The sequence below is a fragment of the Falco punctatus genome, assembly GCF_963210335.1.
Source record: "Falco punctatus genome assembly, chromosome: 2".
NCBI lineage: Eukaryota > Metazoa > Chordata > Aves > Falconiformes > Falconidae > Falco > Falco punctatus.
In genome coordinates, this window is record NC_137581.1 from 33,794,550 (window position 1) to 33,811,347 (window position 16,798).

Sequence of the window (16,798 nt, forward strand, 5' to 3'; positions counted from 1 at the left end):
CAAAGACTCTAAACTACTTTCCACATGACTTGGTGCACCAGTTACCCAAACCACTGAGAGGAGGAAGAGCTCCAGTATCTCTTGAGAAGAAGCCTCTCATGCTTCTCAATATAAGACATAATAGAGTCGTCTGGGATCAATGACCACACAAATAGTTGAATTTAGTACAGATACAAATGGATTCTCAGTGTAAAGCAGTGCTGGAGGTTTCAGATACCAGACCATGAATATTTAAACAGGTTTTTTTTAAAAGATGTAATGAGAAAAAGTAGCACAGAGCACATCTAGGTAATCTTAAGACTCCATACTTCCTACACTGTCTCCTCAAACAGTGTGTATTGCTAGCACAGGGTAAGTGAAAAAAATAGATGGTGGAACGCATTGGAATTGCACATGGCAGAAGTAAGTGAGTAAGAACTCAGTCACGTAAGAATTTCAGAGAAAGAAGTAGTATCAAACCAAAACACACTTCTTAGATGAAGAAATTAAGAATGGTTACAACAGGTTTTTACAGGTATACAGAATCAGGGACAAAGTATGAGTATTTCAATAAGAGAGTCAACTGTCAAGTGATTTAGTTTAGATGCATAATTAAAGTTCTCCTTATATTTTAAAAATACTTGGGAAAAAAATACATATAAATTACTAGCTAAGAAGTCAGAGGAAGTAAACATATTAATAGATAAAAGAATATCATAGTATCTACATATAAACCAGTCCAGGTCTTACACATTTATGAAACTGTGGACCACTGAAAGAAAATCCAAACTACCTTTATAAGCCATTCATAAAAATGATCAACTGGCATCAGAAATGTGGGCAAATGTAGCATTAGTTTGCAACAAGTTATGCAGAAAGGTGACAAACTCCAAATCTGGAAATTAAGGAAACTTCCTTAATGTAAAGTTAACGCCAACACCTTGGAAATTAACACCATACTTAGAAGCAAAACAAGACACTGAGAAACCAGAAAACTATGCACTATAACCATTAACACTGATAATCTTACAAGAATAATTCTTGCTAAACAGCCTTTTAATATAACTATAATATAACTTATGAAAGGATAAATTCTTTACGAAAGGAAAGAAGTCTTTCTTTTCCTTTGCCTGAGCACATTTAACTGTATTTGTATACAAAGGCAATAAAACAGCATTTTAGTTAAGCATGTGATACTTTCATCTGTGAATATCAGACATCAAAAATACCGTAACGGCCTTAATACTGTCCAAACAACTTATACACAGTGAAAAACGTACACCAGAAAAGTTGGAAGTAACTATGAGACTTCTAATTTCTATGAAAAGGGTTTGTCCTGTTCCTTGGCAACCGCACCATTAGCTACATTAAAAGCATAGACAATACAGGACGATGGGTTAATGTTTCCTTTGTAAGATTTCCTTAATACACATTATTATGCTCTGAACTCAAATATTATAACAGCATCAATAACAGAAATGCATTTGCAGCTGGGTAATATGCACCCCAAAAAATCAAGGTTTGAATGGTGTAACTGTTAACTTTTTTCTAGTTAGCTATTTCGGTAATTAAATATCTCTAAATTTCATGTATCGTAAGGTCACACAGATGCTTTCTTTTCTACTGGATTCTAACACAAGCAGACTTTTTACCACTTTTTCACAGAACCTGCAGCAGAATAAGCTGTTTCAGGTGTATTATAAATATTTGTTTGAGAAATATCATTCCTCCAGATAAGCTTGATGCTGAAGTCTTAGCCACACTTCCTTTTTCTTTGTGTTGGATTTCATCTATTGAACCATCAAAAAGCAGAGGCATCTACATCTCTACCCCCGCACTGCATGACAGAATTTTTAAAGCAGTAAATCTGTCCTTATCTGTCCTGCCTATACTGCAGGATCAGGCAGCAGCAACAGGATCAGCCAGCAGCAACAGAGCAAACAAGAACTGGAGAGGAAGAGGTCATAGCGCTGAACAAAGCGTGATTTTTTACAGATTTTGGCAGAAACTACCATTATGAATTTTTGCCTGAGGAATGCTGATTCTGCAAACTAGTAAGACTATTTTGTTTCACATTTTTGACAAGAACATTAAATAAACCTTATCTTTTCTTGCAAACTAGTCATTTTCATACCAACCTAGTCACTGTAGCAGAAGGAACCATTTTATCAGGATGAGTTAGAAAAAGGCACCTGGAGCACGAAAAAGGTGAGCCAGATCATTAGCAGTCCCTCTGCCCAAAAGAAAGTCACCCTAGTAAATAGATCGCTCCCTTCAGGCTTTTTTCTTACTCATTATTTTCAGAATCATTACTCATCTTAAACTTTCAGCTGTCTACATACAGAGCATTATAAACAAGGGGAAGAAAGCATTTACTTTACCTTCACAAGACAGGCCGTGAGAAGTGACTCCAGAGAGGCTCTCTCTACACACGTTACAGAAGGTAGGTCGGGCATGGGAGCAGGCGTACCAGTTATGCATCCCTGAGAAATGTTCCACATTAAACTGTGCGGTCTAGTAAAGGAGAAGTTAAGACAAATTTGCAAGTACAGAACACAGCTACGGTGACTGAAATTACCTATGGTTCCATATTACAGGGGACAACAACACAGTGTTCATCAAAAGTATTTTCCAAAGGGTATTTAGCCTGTTCTCACTCCAAACTTCTAAACAAAAGTGTGATAATAGGCTCTCATTTTGCTAGCCGAGGTCTTAACCTAAAGCTTCACTCTGGTATCAGACACACTTGTCACACTAAGGAGAGTGAATACTCCAGTTCTGTGTCCTGTAGCTTGATCTGTTGAGCTAGAACAGGTTGCATCAAGAGGGATGTCAACTTACCTCATAGTGTTCTCTGGACTGAACAGACTTCAGAGAGCTTATCCAGTCCTCCATTTCTTTTCTGTTCTCAGCACACAATATCAGCCTCCTAAACGGAGTGATTATCTGAAAAAGATATGTCATTCTGATTAATCCACAGAGTAAATATCATGATAGACTATAGTATTTAATGCAGTCTTTCTGCAACATGGTGCAAAAAGAAGACACACCCTAGAGATCACAAGATACTAAACACTTAAAAATATTTTCTTTAATACATTACCATCAACAAAGGAGTTTGCTTTTCCTTTTTTAGTTCCCAATATTCAAATGAGGCTTTGGTATAGGTCTTTACAATTCATATTGATCATTTCTCTTTCTCAGCTCTTTGTCTGTGCACTGAGATTTAAATACTCAAATGGCAGGCACTGAAACTGCTAAAATGACTGTTCTGGAAATTACTAATTGATTAAGACTGCAATCTTATTTCATAACAGCATTATAGCAACTGTGAGGTCCACTCCAATTGCTAGAGGCAAAAACATACCAAAGTCAAAAGACTGGACATCTTAACAAAAAAGCTTTCATCATATTTCTCAATCTTGTGTATTAATATTAAGTTTACACAAATTTAAACATACATAAATTTTAAAACAGAACTTTCTATATAAAACTCGGTATAAGAACACATACAAATCTTTATAAAAAGAGACAGAGAACACAAGCAAACAGCTGAAATTATATCCTACTAGGATGGTTGAATGAATTCCTGGAACAAGTTGATGCTGGGGAGTTTTCAGTGGTCTAGAGTTGGATTCTAGAAATCTGAAAATGCTATATCTAGGAGGTTCAGAGTATGAGCTGTTTTCCCCTCTCCCTCACCAGCAGAAAAATAATTAAAATAACAGGAAGGCACCAGAAACTATCAGCTAACTCCCACTGAAATTATTTTGAGCACTGCACTAAAATAGATGAAGCAGTTTCTTACAAACCAAAGAACTTAAAACAAAATAAGCACATTAAATTAAAGGAAAGTTAGTTGTTTTGTTGTAGGAAGTCTGAAAAATAAAATTAAATCCTTTATCAGTCTTATGCATAAATCTATTGCATAGTAGATACCACCCACACTTGCAAATTCCTTAAGTAAAACAAAGAAAGGACCACCAAAAAATGATAGCTCTGAGTATTGTTTTAAATGCCACAGGCTAGATATTGTATCATTTGCACAATATTAATAAAAACTTATCTACAGCTGCATTTACTTACCCAATCTCTGCTGTAAACAGTCTCTAGCCTCGATTTGTCCTATCCACTTCTTCATTAAACTGAGCTGCACTTTAACGTATCTCAGAGGCAACGTAACTGAAGTGCAGCAAGCTGCAAGTCACATGGAGGGGAGGCAAAAATCCTGTGGGCTTGCTTTTGAGTTTCTTCCCTTTCTTTTTTTTTTTTTTTTTTTCCCCTCCCTATGTACTCACTTCACATGGAATGGAATAGTTTCTCTGTTTTCTATTTCCTTCAATCTTGCTTAAGCTTTTTAATAAGGTTTATTAGCAGCTCTCCGCAGCTCTTCCTAAAGAACAGTTAATGCAAAGAGCAATGCTCCTCTCATTAGTTTGGAGCCAAACAGATGCTTTATTACTTCAAAATGTTTTTCTAGGCCAGGTCATCAAATGAAGCCCAGAAAAGCCATTAAAACATAATATAACCCTGGCTCCAACAACAATCAGCATTTTGCTGGGGTTTCCAGGTTTCAGTGGACTCAGAAATCTTATTTGGTCAATCACACCCACCAGATTATTTCCTATTATATAGCATGACATTATAATACAGATTAAGTAAGGACAAGTCCACCCAAAACACTGTACTTCGCATCCATCCTTCCCCCTTGCTCAGTACTGATGATAACCTGTAACCAGATGTTGTGAAATGCAATTAAGCAACAGCAGCTGCATTTATTGTTGAAGACTCCTGACAATCTTGGTCTTTTCAAGTAATATTTATTTATAGTACTCATGTCTTTAATATTACTAATCACAGAAATCCCCCGTGTGTTCACCTACTCTCCCCTCCCAAAATCAAGGCCCTAGTTCAGTTGTTAACACATAGTTATCAGTACCAACAGAGAAGCCCTTTGGTATCCAAAGCATCATCATGGGGCAGGTAAATATGACAGAGGACCATATCACCCAGAACAGCAGCTATAAATAAGCCAGGTTGGACACCAAAGGCCATCTCAAAACGTACCACACACCCATGTATCGACAATCAAATCATGTCACCAAACACTGCTGATGCATGTAAACGTACCAGAAATTCCTATATCCCAACTTCTTATTCAATTCAGAGCATAACAAACTTTATTAAGTTCAGAGCATTTCAACAGTCTAAAAGTTAAATTACGTACTGACAATCACATGAATGTAAGATCAATTATTATTAGTGCTATAAAAATAAAGTGGATAGTTGGAAGACATGTATTTGTGTAAATACAGCATCTATAACATGATGATTAAGCTACATATTATCTTTGATTTACCTATATTTAACAAACTTCAAGAAGGTATGTGGTAACATGAAAAAAGACAAAATGCATTATATGCAAAAAATATCAATAATGCTTAGAATTTTTCTCTAAAACAAATTAGAGAGAAACTAAGCTGTCCATTTAGGTTCTCTTCTATTTCAGTTATACAGAATCATGGAGAAGATGTACTCTCATTATTTATTAGATACACCATGTAACATGAGAACTCAGGGAACCAAGGAAATGATCAGCAAACAACAAGTGTTTTTTCCTAAATGCAATGCATTATTCAGACTTCAAAAGTATTCCCAAAGGATGTTGAGGAGACCAGAAGTACAAATGTCTAAAAAGGTATTTGAGAAATTTATCACAAATAGATGCAGTATATACTACAAAATACAATATCCAAAACCTTCAACTTAGCAAGTCCTCAAAATCCAACACTAGGAAGCTACACAAGAGCTCTGCTGCTTATACTCCTTTCTTGAGTACCTGCTACTGCCATTACACTCCTTTGATTCAGCGTGGTTTCATAAGCTTTACACTAACTCAGTATAGCTGTTCTTGCTTATACTAAACTGAGAATTACTTCCTACACCTTATTATTCACATTTACACAGAAGGCATGCTTTCTTACGGATACTTACAGAAAGTTGTGATAAACTAAACTAAGTGGAATATTTCGAGTCTATTCATTGAAGACATTTGAACCTGTATGCAGACATAATCAAAAATGAAATTGATGTAATTGTCCTAAAACTATTTTCCAGCCACATACTTTGGATTTTACTAGTAATGTCTAATAATCTTTCCTCATTGCATGTAGTCACATTCTTTTCATCTACTGACCAAAGTCAGTACCTTTTCTTCTATTACATAGTACCTTTTCTAAAAATTAATGCTCACTGCCCCAAATATTATTATTTATATATCACGCTAAATATGCTGAACTCTCAACAAACAAGAAGAAATTGTGTAATACTGTGACAAAGGAAGTGTCACAAGAACCACTGGAAGACCATTAAGGTAACACAAGAATACCAAAATTCTTAAATTTTAGAAGAACTCAGGTGCTAATGGTTCATACGCTGACAAAGCAGGAGACAAATCAAGAAGGATGAAGAAAGACAAAAGGCCTTAAAAATAAATAAATCAAGCAGATTTAATTTAGAAGATTAAGTTACTTTGAAATTTGTCACCGTTGTCAAGTAGCCAAGAAGAAGTCATTGCTGATTTTGGAAGAGAGAGTTACCAGAGCCAGATACTGCAGTATATTGAAAAGTAATGAAATTGAGTTAGTGGGAATAAAAAACACTTTTAACACAGTAGGCACAGGGAAAGAGTGAGCATATACAGTTTAAAAAGTTGAATACAAACAACATAAGTCCTATAACATCACAGGGAATAAAGAATGTCTGGATAGGAAGAAAAATGGTCCCTTACTGCAATAATGTTCCTGCTGTATTCAGCAAAAGAGGGGGCTTTTTGAGTGGAGAATGAAGGAGAGAACAAGAGGACATTGTTCAGTCTGCCACCACATAGGCGTTGCCATAAATTGGGATTTTCACACAGGTTGATGCTAGGAGAATTTGGCTTCTAAAAATATACACATAGTCATATATGTATATACACATCTGGAAATTACTTCGATGAGAATTACACAGCCAAGTTTTGCGCCACTACTGCAACTTTTCTTTCAGGCAGCACCTATTAAGAACAAGCTTAACATCTTGAAAGGAAATAAAATCACCATTAAACTCAGTGTAAATCTGAAAGCACTTTTCTCTTTCAAACAGGCTAACTTTGCCAATAACATTCTATATGCCTTCAGCACAATGGGTTTAGACTTATGATCCGTAAAATGAAATCATAGAGAGTTCAATTAAAGCCTGTTGCCTAATCTTAACATATTTTATCATACCAGCAATAAATAAGAAAATGCAATTCCCAAAACTTTGTGGCTACATTTCTTGTTTCCTTTACCAATTCAAAGAAAAACGCAGACACATTTGCTGATCAAGAAAATAATAGTTTATATCTAAGCAGCAACACAGCAGCTATTGAAAAACGCTCCACTTCCTACAACATGGTATTTGCATTAAGGCACCTGCTGCTGCTGTAAACTATTATCAGGCATTACACTAATAGCACTTTGTATGGCCCATCCTGAATTGACTTAGTAATGCAGAAACATCACTTAGAATCTAAAATGGACAAGGAAATGGTTTTCCTGTTCTTTGAATGGATACTTTTAAAATACCTTTCTGGAACTAAGAGAGGGTGATATAAAGAGAGAAAGCATCCCCACCTCTCCTCTGAGGGACCACACCTGATGCCTGGGGCATGAACGTAACAGATCTAATGTTTTGTAACTTCTCTGTGCTTCTAGACATTGGTGAGTGAGTTCTGGCAAATAGCAGGATAACACGTTCTGCCTCCCTTGCTCTCCATCTGCCCTTCTATTTCCCTGTCCTCATACAGGTGGGTCCATATGAACGCCACAGATGAATGCATCTCCACCAGAGCGGTGGGAGCAGACTGCTGGGGTCATTGATGCTCCCATGCCTACCAGAACTTTTCTGCACAAATCGCAGCGCTATCAGTTGGGCAGCTTTCTACAGTACTTTTAATTTCTTGGATTCAGCATACTAAATACATTGTAACAGTACTGTCACTGTCAAAGGTGATTGGTGCTTTACGTTGAGTTGTCACTGTTATTTTTCAAGATGAGCCAAGTCAGGCAAAAATATAAATTGCAAAAGCAGAGAAGGATTTAAAAGCAAGGCGAGTAATAAATGGCTATTATATTTGCCTGAGTACAATACAGAATTTATAATCAGAACAATTAGCTCTGTCTCCTTCACTAAAACGTTGCTTCCCTCTTTTTGCTGGCCTTCTCCTATTTCACTGTTGCCAAGCTCACAAGTAATGAAGTAATGTATGCGTAGTTTTGGCCCCCATGATAGAAAGTCTTAAGAGGGGGAAGAAAAGGGTTAGTCCCACACAGCATCTCCTGCACCAGTGCACCAGCACACCTGCACAAATGGGCTTAACTAAAAGACAGGGCAAAAGTGGTTACCTCACAGAAACAGGTATAAGGTCTACTCTGACCTCACTCTGCAGTACAGTGCAGCCCAGGTAATTTAGGTGGCCTTCCCTTGTAACACATCAAAAATGAAGGAGCATCTCCCAGAATACATCCAGGCACAGGACGGACAAGACAGTGATGCGGAGTAGTCTGCATGGATTCACCAAGGGGAAGTCAGGTTTGACCAACCCAATAACCTATGATGAAATGACCAGCTTGGTGAATAAGGAGATGAAGGCAGATATCCTTCTTGCCTTCAGTAAGGCTTTCAGCACTGTCCCTCAAGGTCCTCCTGGAGAAGCTGAGGAACTATGAGCTGGACAAGCAGACAGTGGGGTAAATTAAAAACTGGCTGAATGGTCAGACCCAGAGGCTGGTGACCAGTGGCACAAATTCTAGTTGGAGGCCAGTAACTAGCTGTGTACTTCAAAGGGCAGTACTGGCTCCAGGCCTGTTTAACATCTTCATTAATGATCTCGATGATGGGGCAGGGTGTACACTCAGCAGGTTTACCAATGACACAAAATGGGGAGGAGTGGCTGATAGCCAAAGGGCTGTGCTGCCATCCAGAGGAACCTTGACAAGCTGGAGAAACAAGCTGACAGGAACCTCAAGAAGTTCAACAAGTCCGAAGTCCTGCACCCGGGGAGGAACCACCCCAGGCATCAGTGTATGCTTGGGGCCACCGAGCTGGAAAGCAGCAGGACCTGGGTGTCCTGTGGGACAACAGATTGAACGTGAGCCAGCTACATGCCCTTGCGGCAAAAAAGGCCAATGGTATCCCAGGCTGCATTAGGAGTGTTGCCGGTAGGTCGAGGGAGGTGATCCTGTCCCCCTGCTCAGCACTGGTGAGGCCACACGTGCAGTACTGTGTCCAGTCCTGGGCTCTTTGGTACAAGAGACACATGGACATACTGCACACAGTCCAGTGAAGGGCTACACCAATGATGAAGGAACTGGAGCATCTGACATATGAGGAGAAGCTGAGAGAGCTGGGACTCTTTAGCCTGGAGAAGAGAAGGCTCAGGGGGATCTTGTTTGTACAGGTAAATACCTGAAGGGACAATGCAAAGGGGACGGGGCCAGGCTCTTTCCAGTGGTGCCCAGTGACAAGCTAAGAATCAATGGGCACAAACTGAAACACAGGAGGCTCTGTGTGAATGTCAGGAAACACTTTTTTACTGTGAGGGTGACTAAGCACTGACACAGGTTGCTCAAGGCAGCTGTAGAGTCTCCATCCTTGGAGATACTGAAAAGCTGTCTGGACATGGTCTGGGGCAGTCTGCTCTAGATGGCCCTGCATCAGCAGGCAGGTCAAACCAGAAGACGTCCAGAGGTCCCTTCCAGCTCCCAAATCTCTCTGTGGTTCTGTGAAAACAGAATCCAGGTAGATAAGTAATCCAGTTATGACATGTCCAGCCTTGAACTGTAGAACAGATGCAAAAAGTGTCTAGCAAAGGTCACTTTGCCAGAAATCTACCGTTCCCTAAATCTGACCTCATGTGTCCAACATCAACCAACTGCTAACAGAAAGACATTATTCCTTCAGGAGTATAACTTGGTAATGAGACAGTTACAAGAAGCAGGGTGGGAATGTTCCATGAATTTGGACTGAAGAATTAGGAATTTATCTTTCAATCAGCATTTAAATATAGCAAAACCAATAAACCATTCTTGTAAATGTGAACTGGAAACTGCTGTGTATAGTTCAAGGCCTGCACATTTCTTTGTAAAGTCCTCACAGAAAGATCTCTTAAGCGCATTACTTCACACTGTTACGCCCTTAGCTCGGGCTTCACCAGCTCATTACATGTCTTTCAGATGGGATGGCTTCTGTGCTTAAAGGAAAACATTTAGTTATATATTTAATGGCCTTAGGTGCCATTCTCTTTTCATCTGTTGTAACAGATGCCTGTTTAAACACGATCTGGCTGCTTGAAGCCAGGGATCCTTGTTCACTAGAGACAGGAAATGTATTCAGAGTTTACACCAATGGCTTTGTTTACAAAATTATTTGGCATACAGGAACTGCACCGAGGGATACTTTTTAAGGTTTCTCCAGGTATTTTAACCACTTTTAAAATAAGAAGAGAAAAAAACATCAGAGAATAGGTAAGCATAAAACTGCACGAAGAATGAAATCTGGAAATCCTCGGTGCTTGTTCTCCACAAACCCCAAATGCTTCACCAGTGCTATACCATAAGTTCAGACACTGAAATAAAAGACATTTTTAATGTATTTGCTTTTATGCAAGTCTTCTTATTGCGTTTCACAAATTAAAGAAACATTTAGAAAACTAAAGGAAGAAAATAAGACATTTTCCATGAGCTATTTAAAAAAAAAAATCTGCTTAAGCTCAAAATCTCTGGAAAATAAGCAAACATAACTAGAACTAAAATGTACAATATAGCCCAGAATGGTCACATTTTTAAGCATCCCCTTGTTTTCCTCTTCTGGAAAGTGTTCAGCTTTCTTGTAATAGCTCAATCCCAAGTGATTTATCTACAGATTTTAGCCTCCCAGCTGAAATGCTTTATTGCTTTTTCATAATGAAACTTAAAGCTTCAACATCTCTAGATACTCTAGGGAAAGGGAGATAGCACATCAAGCCAGAGATAAGGAGCTTAAAACTTGAAAGTCACACCCAAAGCTACCCAAAAAGCTCTCAGCTTCATTACGTTTTTTCGTCACTATCAGAGGGCAGGGGAAAATGAGCAAATGCTAAGTGGAGGAAAAACCCTAAGTGCATTGCAAGTGCACACTAATTGCTGTTGTCCAATTTTTTTTTCTCCGCAGCATATTAATTTGCTATTTCAGTTTCTGTTTTGTTTCTAAGCTGCCTGAATATAGTAAGAAAAAAAAAAAAAAAACCACACCAAACCAAACCTGAGTGGAAAATTGAACAAAATGGAATACAAAGCACTTCCCCTCGCTTTCTGTGGTTTGGGTATTGCTCGGGCTGGAAGCATCAAAAAGCCTTGGCCATTTAGAGGCTAATCAGCATCTGCATGAAACAGCAGACAGTTCACAGCTAAGGAAAAACTAAATCCATCCCAGGAGTTAGCTACCCATGCAAAGCTGAGTCATGCTCGTGAGGCCAGCACAGGAACTCGAGCTGTTTCCAGCCATATTTATACCTCCCAGAGGTAACAAGAGGCCTCGAGATCTTCACAGATGTCACTCCAGGACCCCCGTCAGCCCTGCACTAGACTGCAAACAGGGTATGGGGAATATCTGGATATGCCATTCCCCCATCTTGAAACAGTGCTACACACTGACCCTTCTGGTAATACCAAGGTCAAAATTTAAAATACAATGTCTCTTAAGAGTGGGCTTCTGCTCACAGAGGAAGGTGCTTCAATAAAGACATCTGCAAATGTGTCTGAACTCCCACCATCATCAGTATATACTGTTAACAAGTTAACACTCAGCTGGAATGCAAAGGAAATTTCAAAAGTGCACCCAAACCCAAGAAATTATTGCACATCTTAAGGATAAATATGACGTAAAGTGTGCTGAGAGGAATCCTAAGGATAGCAACGCACACAGTACATAGCAATTCAGTGATATTTCTTTTGTTTTTTCTCACACAAATAATTTCACAATACTAATATAAGCTCATTACCTATTCCTGGATAATGAAGATTATTATTATTATTAAAATTAGTAGACAATTGAGTTAAGATATACCTACAGAAGAGATTCACGCAGACTAAAGTGTTTACACAAGACCGTGTTCAGTTAAGTAAACTTAATGTGTAAACTATGTGAAATTTGACTTATGTAAATTCTGTTTATTACAAAATAATGTTTATGTAAGCATTTACAAACACAAATCCATTCCTTTCATATCCCTGTGGTTTACTAAAAGGAGAAGTCAAGCAGGAGTGTCTCCCTTTAAGGGAACATCAGCTGTGCTCCAGAGTACTCCTATAAAGCAAACAAGAAAATTTAATCATCCAGGCTAAGAACAAGGCACTGGAAAGAAGTTTGCTTAGCAGTAACTGAAACCAGGGGAAACCACTCCAAGTCTGGAACAAGCCAAAGCCTTGGAGGTGACTGCTGACCCCATGATCCCAGAAGTCTTCCAACACAGCAGTAGCAAGATGATTTCATGGAAGTAGAGAAGATGGTGAAAGAGAAGCAGAGGGAAGCCCAGAAAAGGTCAGTGGCCTTTGGAAATGTGACAGACTGAGGTAGAAGTGTCTGAAAGAGGCCGGAGGCTATAAGTAAAGAAACGATCTCTTGACATCCACCAAGGCAGAAGTGCAGTAAACTGGGTTTTGTAAACAGGAAGGACAGCATCAGAGAAATACCTCCACTAGCATCTATAAGTTTTTCTGCACTAAAATAAAGCTCAAGACCCTAAACTTTGAGCAAATTAAGTCAGTTATAAAAATTAACTCATGTTATATTATTTAAATAAGAAAAAAAAAACAGTACTTGGATATTTAAACTATTCCCAGCTTTGGGACTATCTCTCTTCATCCATGATATTCAAAAAGACCGAAGACTCGAGTGCCCAAACCCAAAACTGCAAGGTTTTAAACTCCTTAGGAGAAGGGCTCCTCTCATTTCTTCTTGTGGCTTGTGGAAGGTAAGCAGTTCTCACGTTCCCTGAAGTTCTTGTAATTCCTGAAGAAAAGTCTCAATAACAACTCTGAAAAAAACCTGGGTGGCAAGAAAGGAAGCAAAATATGTCCAAGTCTAAGAAATTACATGCTCTCTCCACCGTACTGCAAAAGTCTGGCAACAAATTCTGTTTTCCAAGGCCATCATGAATATTAAAAGTTAGTTTTCTGAAATCAATTAGAAACAGCTAATCTCAATGATGAGCAGAGAGCTGACTGATGTCAGAAGCAGCAGGGCTCAAATAAACTGCTAAAAAGCAATATGCCTTCAGGCCCACTTTTAATATTCATCTTGAAATTCTGACAAATTGCAAGAACTGAGTTTCCAGTACAACTGTGCAACCTCCCATTAAAAACAGCGGCTGTATAGAAGGATTCAAAGATGAAAAGGATTGGTTTATGCTTTAAGCTGGTTCCACATAAATTACATGCCAGTAAACTCTATATCCCCAGCCAGCCAAGACGCAGGATACACTACATTCAGAAGTATGGATAGGAAGTAGGGTAAACAGGGTTCTGGAAGAAAACAATATAAAATGGAAGAAAACAATACAAATCTTAACCGCAGTTGAAGCACAGTTCCTCCAATGGAGTATTTGGCCTCACCAACCTATTAAAAGTATCTAACCATCTCAAAATAATAGGTCGAAGGAAAACAGCAAAAATTAAGTGTTTTGTTTTTCAAAATCTATCCAATTTTACAGAATATCAAGGAAATTGCAGACAATGGATAAAGCTTTTTGTTTAAAAACGTATTAAGCAGAACCCTCTGCATTCAGGTCAAAGTGAACTGGTAAGTCTGGCCTAAAAAGTGGAAATTACATTCAGGGACTAACTTTAATGAAATGCCATTCATGTTTTGGGTTTTTTCTTTATTTAATATGAAAAAAATACTTTAAAACAAAATATAATGTCTTTAATTTGAACTAAAGTACTCCTGCTCAAAGAAGTTAAAACATCAGGTTGACCCGTAATTACTTCTAGTTCAGTCATTGAACTGAAAAGACCAATTATGTTTATGTCCCAGTCCTGCAATGAGATGAAAAGCTAAGGGATGTAAAAAGAGTAAGAAGGAATAACAGGAATTTTTAATATGAGAAAAGGTTAATAGATAATAAAAGCACCTCATTATTCTCTTTCAAAATGTTGTGGTGCAATTCTTAAACTGGAAAAGAAGTGTAAAGTAGTGAAACATGAACATTTACAGACAGCACAAAATTTTGCTTAGTTCCCTGCCTTGATCACCAAGGCACTGCACAGCCAGCCAAGCAAGGTATTAAATAGACAGTACAGTGACTAGAAAAAGTTCAGTGTTAGTAAAAACAAAGAAACACACACCAGAGAAAAACCACAGAAGCATCTAAGTATTCATGAATTACGGACAGCTCCAAATTAACAGGAAAAGGATCTTAGTATCATTAGAGAGGATTTTTTTTTAAAAAAAAGTATAATGTGTTGCTGCTGCAGAAAACATACAAAATGTGGGATCTGTAAGGGATGTAAATGAGCATTAATTTTGAAAATAGTCCCAAATATCCGTGACTTGTGCTTCAAGAGTCCACACTGGTCACTTCATTTACAAGATGTCGCTGCAGAGTAATAGTCAGAAGAACAGCAAGAATAGGTAAGAGTATACAAAAATGTTTACAAAGATTATTTACCTTGGAAAATAGTCAAAGCAAAAGGAAGTGATAAAAAATATAAAATAAAGAACAGATGGTTTATAAGTTTCTGCTGCCTTTGCCTCATAGCACTAGGTGAGAACACTTACTTAAAGCCCAGCACACGAAATGTTCTCCAAGGAAGTATTTTTCCACAGAATAAATAATTAGACTTTGTGGTCTATATCATCACTAAAACCAAGAAATCAGCAAAAAATTATGATATTAGACATTTTTGCAAGCATACCCAGAATCCTAGTAATCAGTGTTATTGGCTGGAATATAGTGTCTCATTTCCAGCCAATTTCTAATTACTAAGAATTGCAGCAGGATTTCCAGGACAGCAGATCTGCCTACTGCAGCTTCCTCCCTCTCAAGATGACCACTTTCAGAAGTTATAAATTCAAGAAAAAGTACTTGATTCAGCACCTGATTCAGGAAGCTGAAAGCACTGGTCTACATTTTAGGTGCCCTGGATGACAAAGCTCCTATCGTAGCTAACGGAGAGTTAGTTAATAATCAGCGGAGTCTATACTGAATTGAGCAATTACAGGAATTCACTTTAAAGAGCTATTAATCTTATCCTAGATACCTAAATTTAGGGTTCTATAAACCCATCATTGAGCTTCACCCTTAAGTCAGAGCAAGCTGAATCCTCATCGTGAATATCAGCTACTGTACCTGGAGGACACCTTCCAGAACAATGAAATAATTTCCTATGTTACCCTCAGATGTAACTAGATACCAGAATTCATCTACCCAGGATTTTGACTTTTCTGAATACACATACAGTAAGAAATTGAGTGTCTGTGGCTTTGTGCAATTTTTAAATGCACCAGAAGTTGGCCTAACTCAAATCAAACGTCTAAAGCCAGCTATACAAAGTAAAGCCTCAAAGCCAGCATTTCTACCCTGAAATTATTGTTTCCCAGCACATTTACCACAAAAAATCTTAACTGAATTAAATGTTAACATCAGTTTGGGTGGATTAAATATAGTACTGCCACATGAAGCCTGTTTACTTGATGTGCATTTTACATGAGACTAGGACAGATTTATAATAACCCAGGGCATTTTATACATCCATGTGGCTCAACAACTGAAAGGCAGCATGGTTAACATCTACAGACTTCTTTCCTTGTCAATATGCATTAGTTCTTCATCATCAAAGCAAGGCAGAGGTAGAAACCTAAGCCAAAAGCTAGCCTGTCAAAACCTCCTTTTAAATCACAATTCATAATCACCTTTGTTGCCTTAAGAAACTTCATTAATTGAATACACCTGTTCAAGAACCATTTTAGTGTTTTAAAATCCCACTCCTTATACTTATCGGAACAAAAGCATGCCACCAATGTTCCACATGCCCCTGTTCGCACACTGGAGTACATTATTCAGCCTTATTCAGTCTCAAGTCTTGTTTTGAGAACAATAAAGAGATTTTTCTAAATGCACTTGAGTTATCAACAAGCCATCTTCCATTCCTGCAAACCAAAACACATAAGGAATTACAGCTCTCAGCAGAATTGGTCACTCCCCCATCTGCTTGCATACAATAAGGATGGGAGACTGATTCATCCCAAAAGTCTCCCCAGAGAGGTAGCACAGTGTGCAACTACACTCCTCTGGTTGTGCTGAGACACCATAAACCACCCTCTGAGGCAGAAGAAAAGTATTGTCAAAAAAATATTCATCAGACTATCCAACACCATTACAAGGGCTCAGTGCCCACCCATGCCACTGAACTGCAGGCATGGGGTGAACAAAAGCCCCCGTGGGCTGCTGATGTAGCTGATGGAGAGGGTGGTATGTGTCTTTGATGGGCTGCATTGGCTTCTTGAACCTCTTCTCGCTCTTCCCACAGACTTCAGAGATTGCTACCTAACAATCAAGTAGGAAGAATCTGGCCTTGAGGGTCTCATGTAAACACACTGAAGTCAAGGGACACCTTTTCCCTCTATTTCAGGGGTCCTCAAACTATGGCCTGTGGCCTGGATACGGCCCCCCAGGGTCCTCAATCCGGCCCCCCGTATTTACAGACCCTCCCCACCCCCGCCAGGGGTTGGGGGGGGGGGGGGAACCAAGCAGCTGCAG

General features: G+C 38.6%; 1 protein-coding gene across 8 annotated transcripts in view; it reads right to left on the minus strand.

Moving 5' to 3' along the window:
- DGKH (diacylglycerol kinase eta) overlaps positions 1 to 16,798 on the minus strand; it is a 192,514-nt gene that overhangs the window by 62,066 nt on the left and 113,650 nt on the right. For 7 of the 8 annotated variants that reach the window (XM_080376826.1, XM_080376825.1, XM_080376824.1 and 4 more), the window contains 2 exons: positions 2,821 to 2,925; positions 2,361 to 2,493 (listed from right to left, as the gene is read on the minus strand). In XM_080376826.1, coding sequence (XP_080232952.1) covers positions 2,361 to 2,493; positions 2,821 to 2,925 — 238 coding nt within the window. The remainder of the gene's footprint in view (positions 1 to 2,360; positions 2,494 to 2,820; positions 2,926 to 16,798) is intronic. The other variant, XM_080376830.1, reaches the window with a different exon arrangement.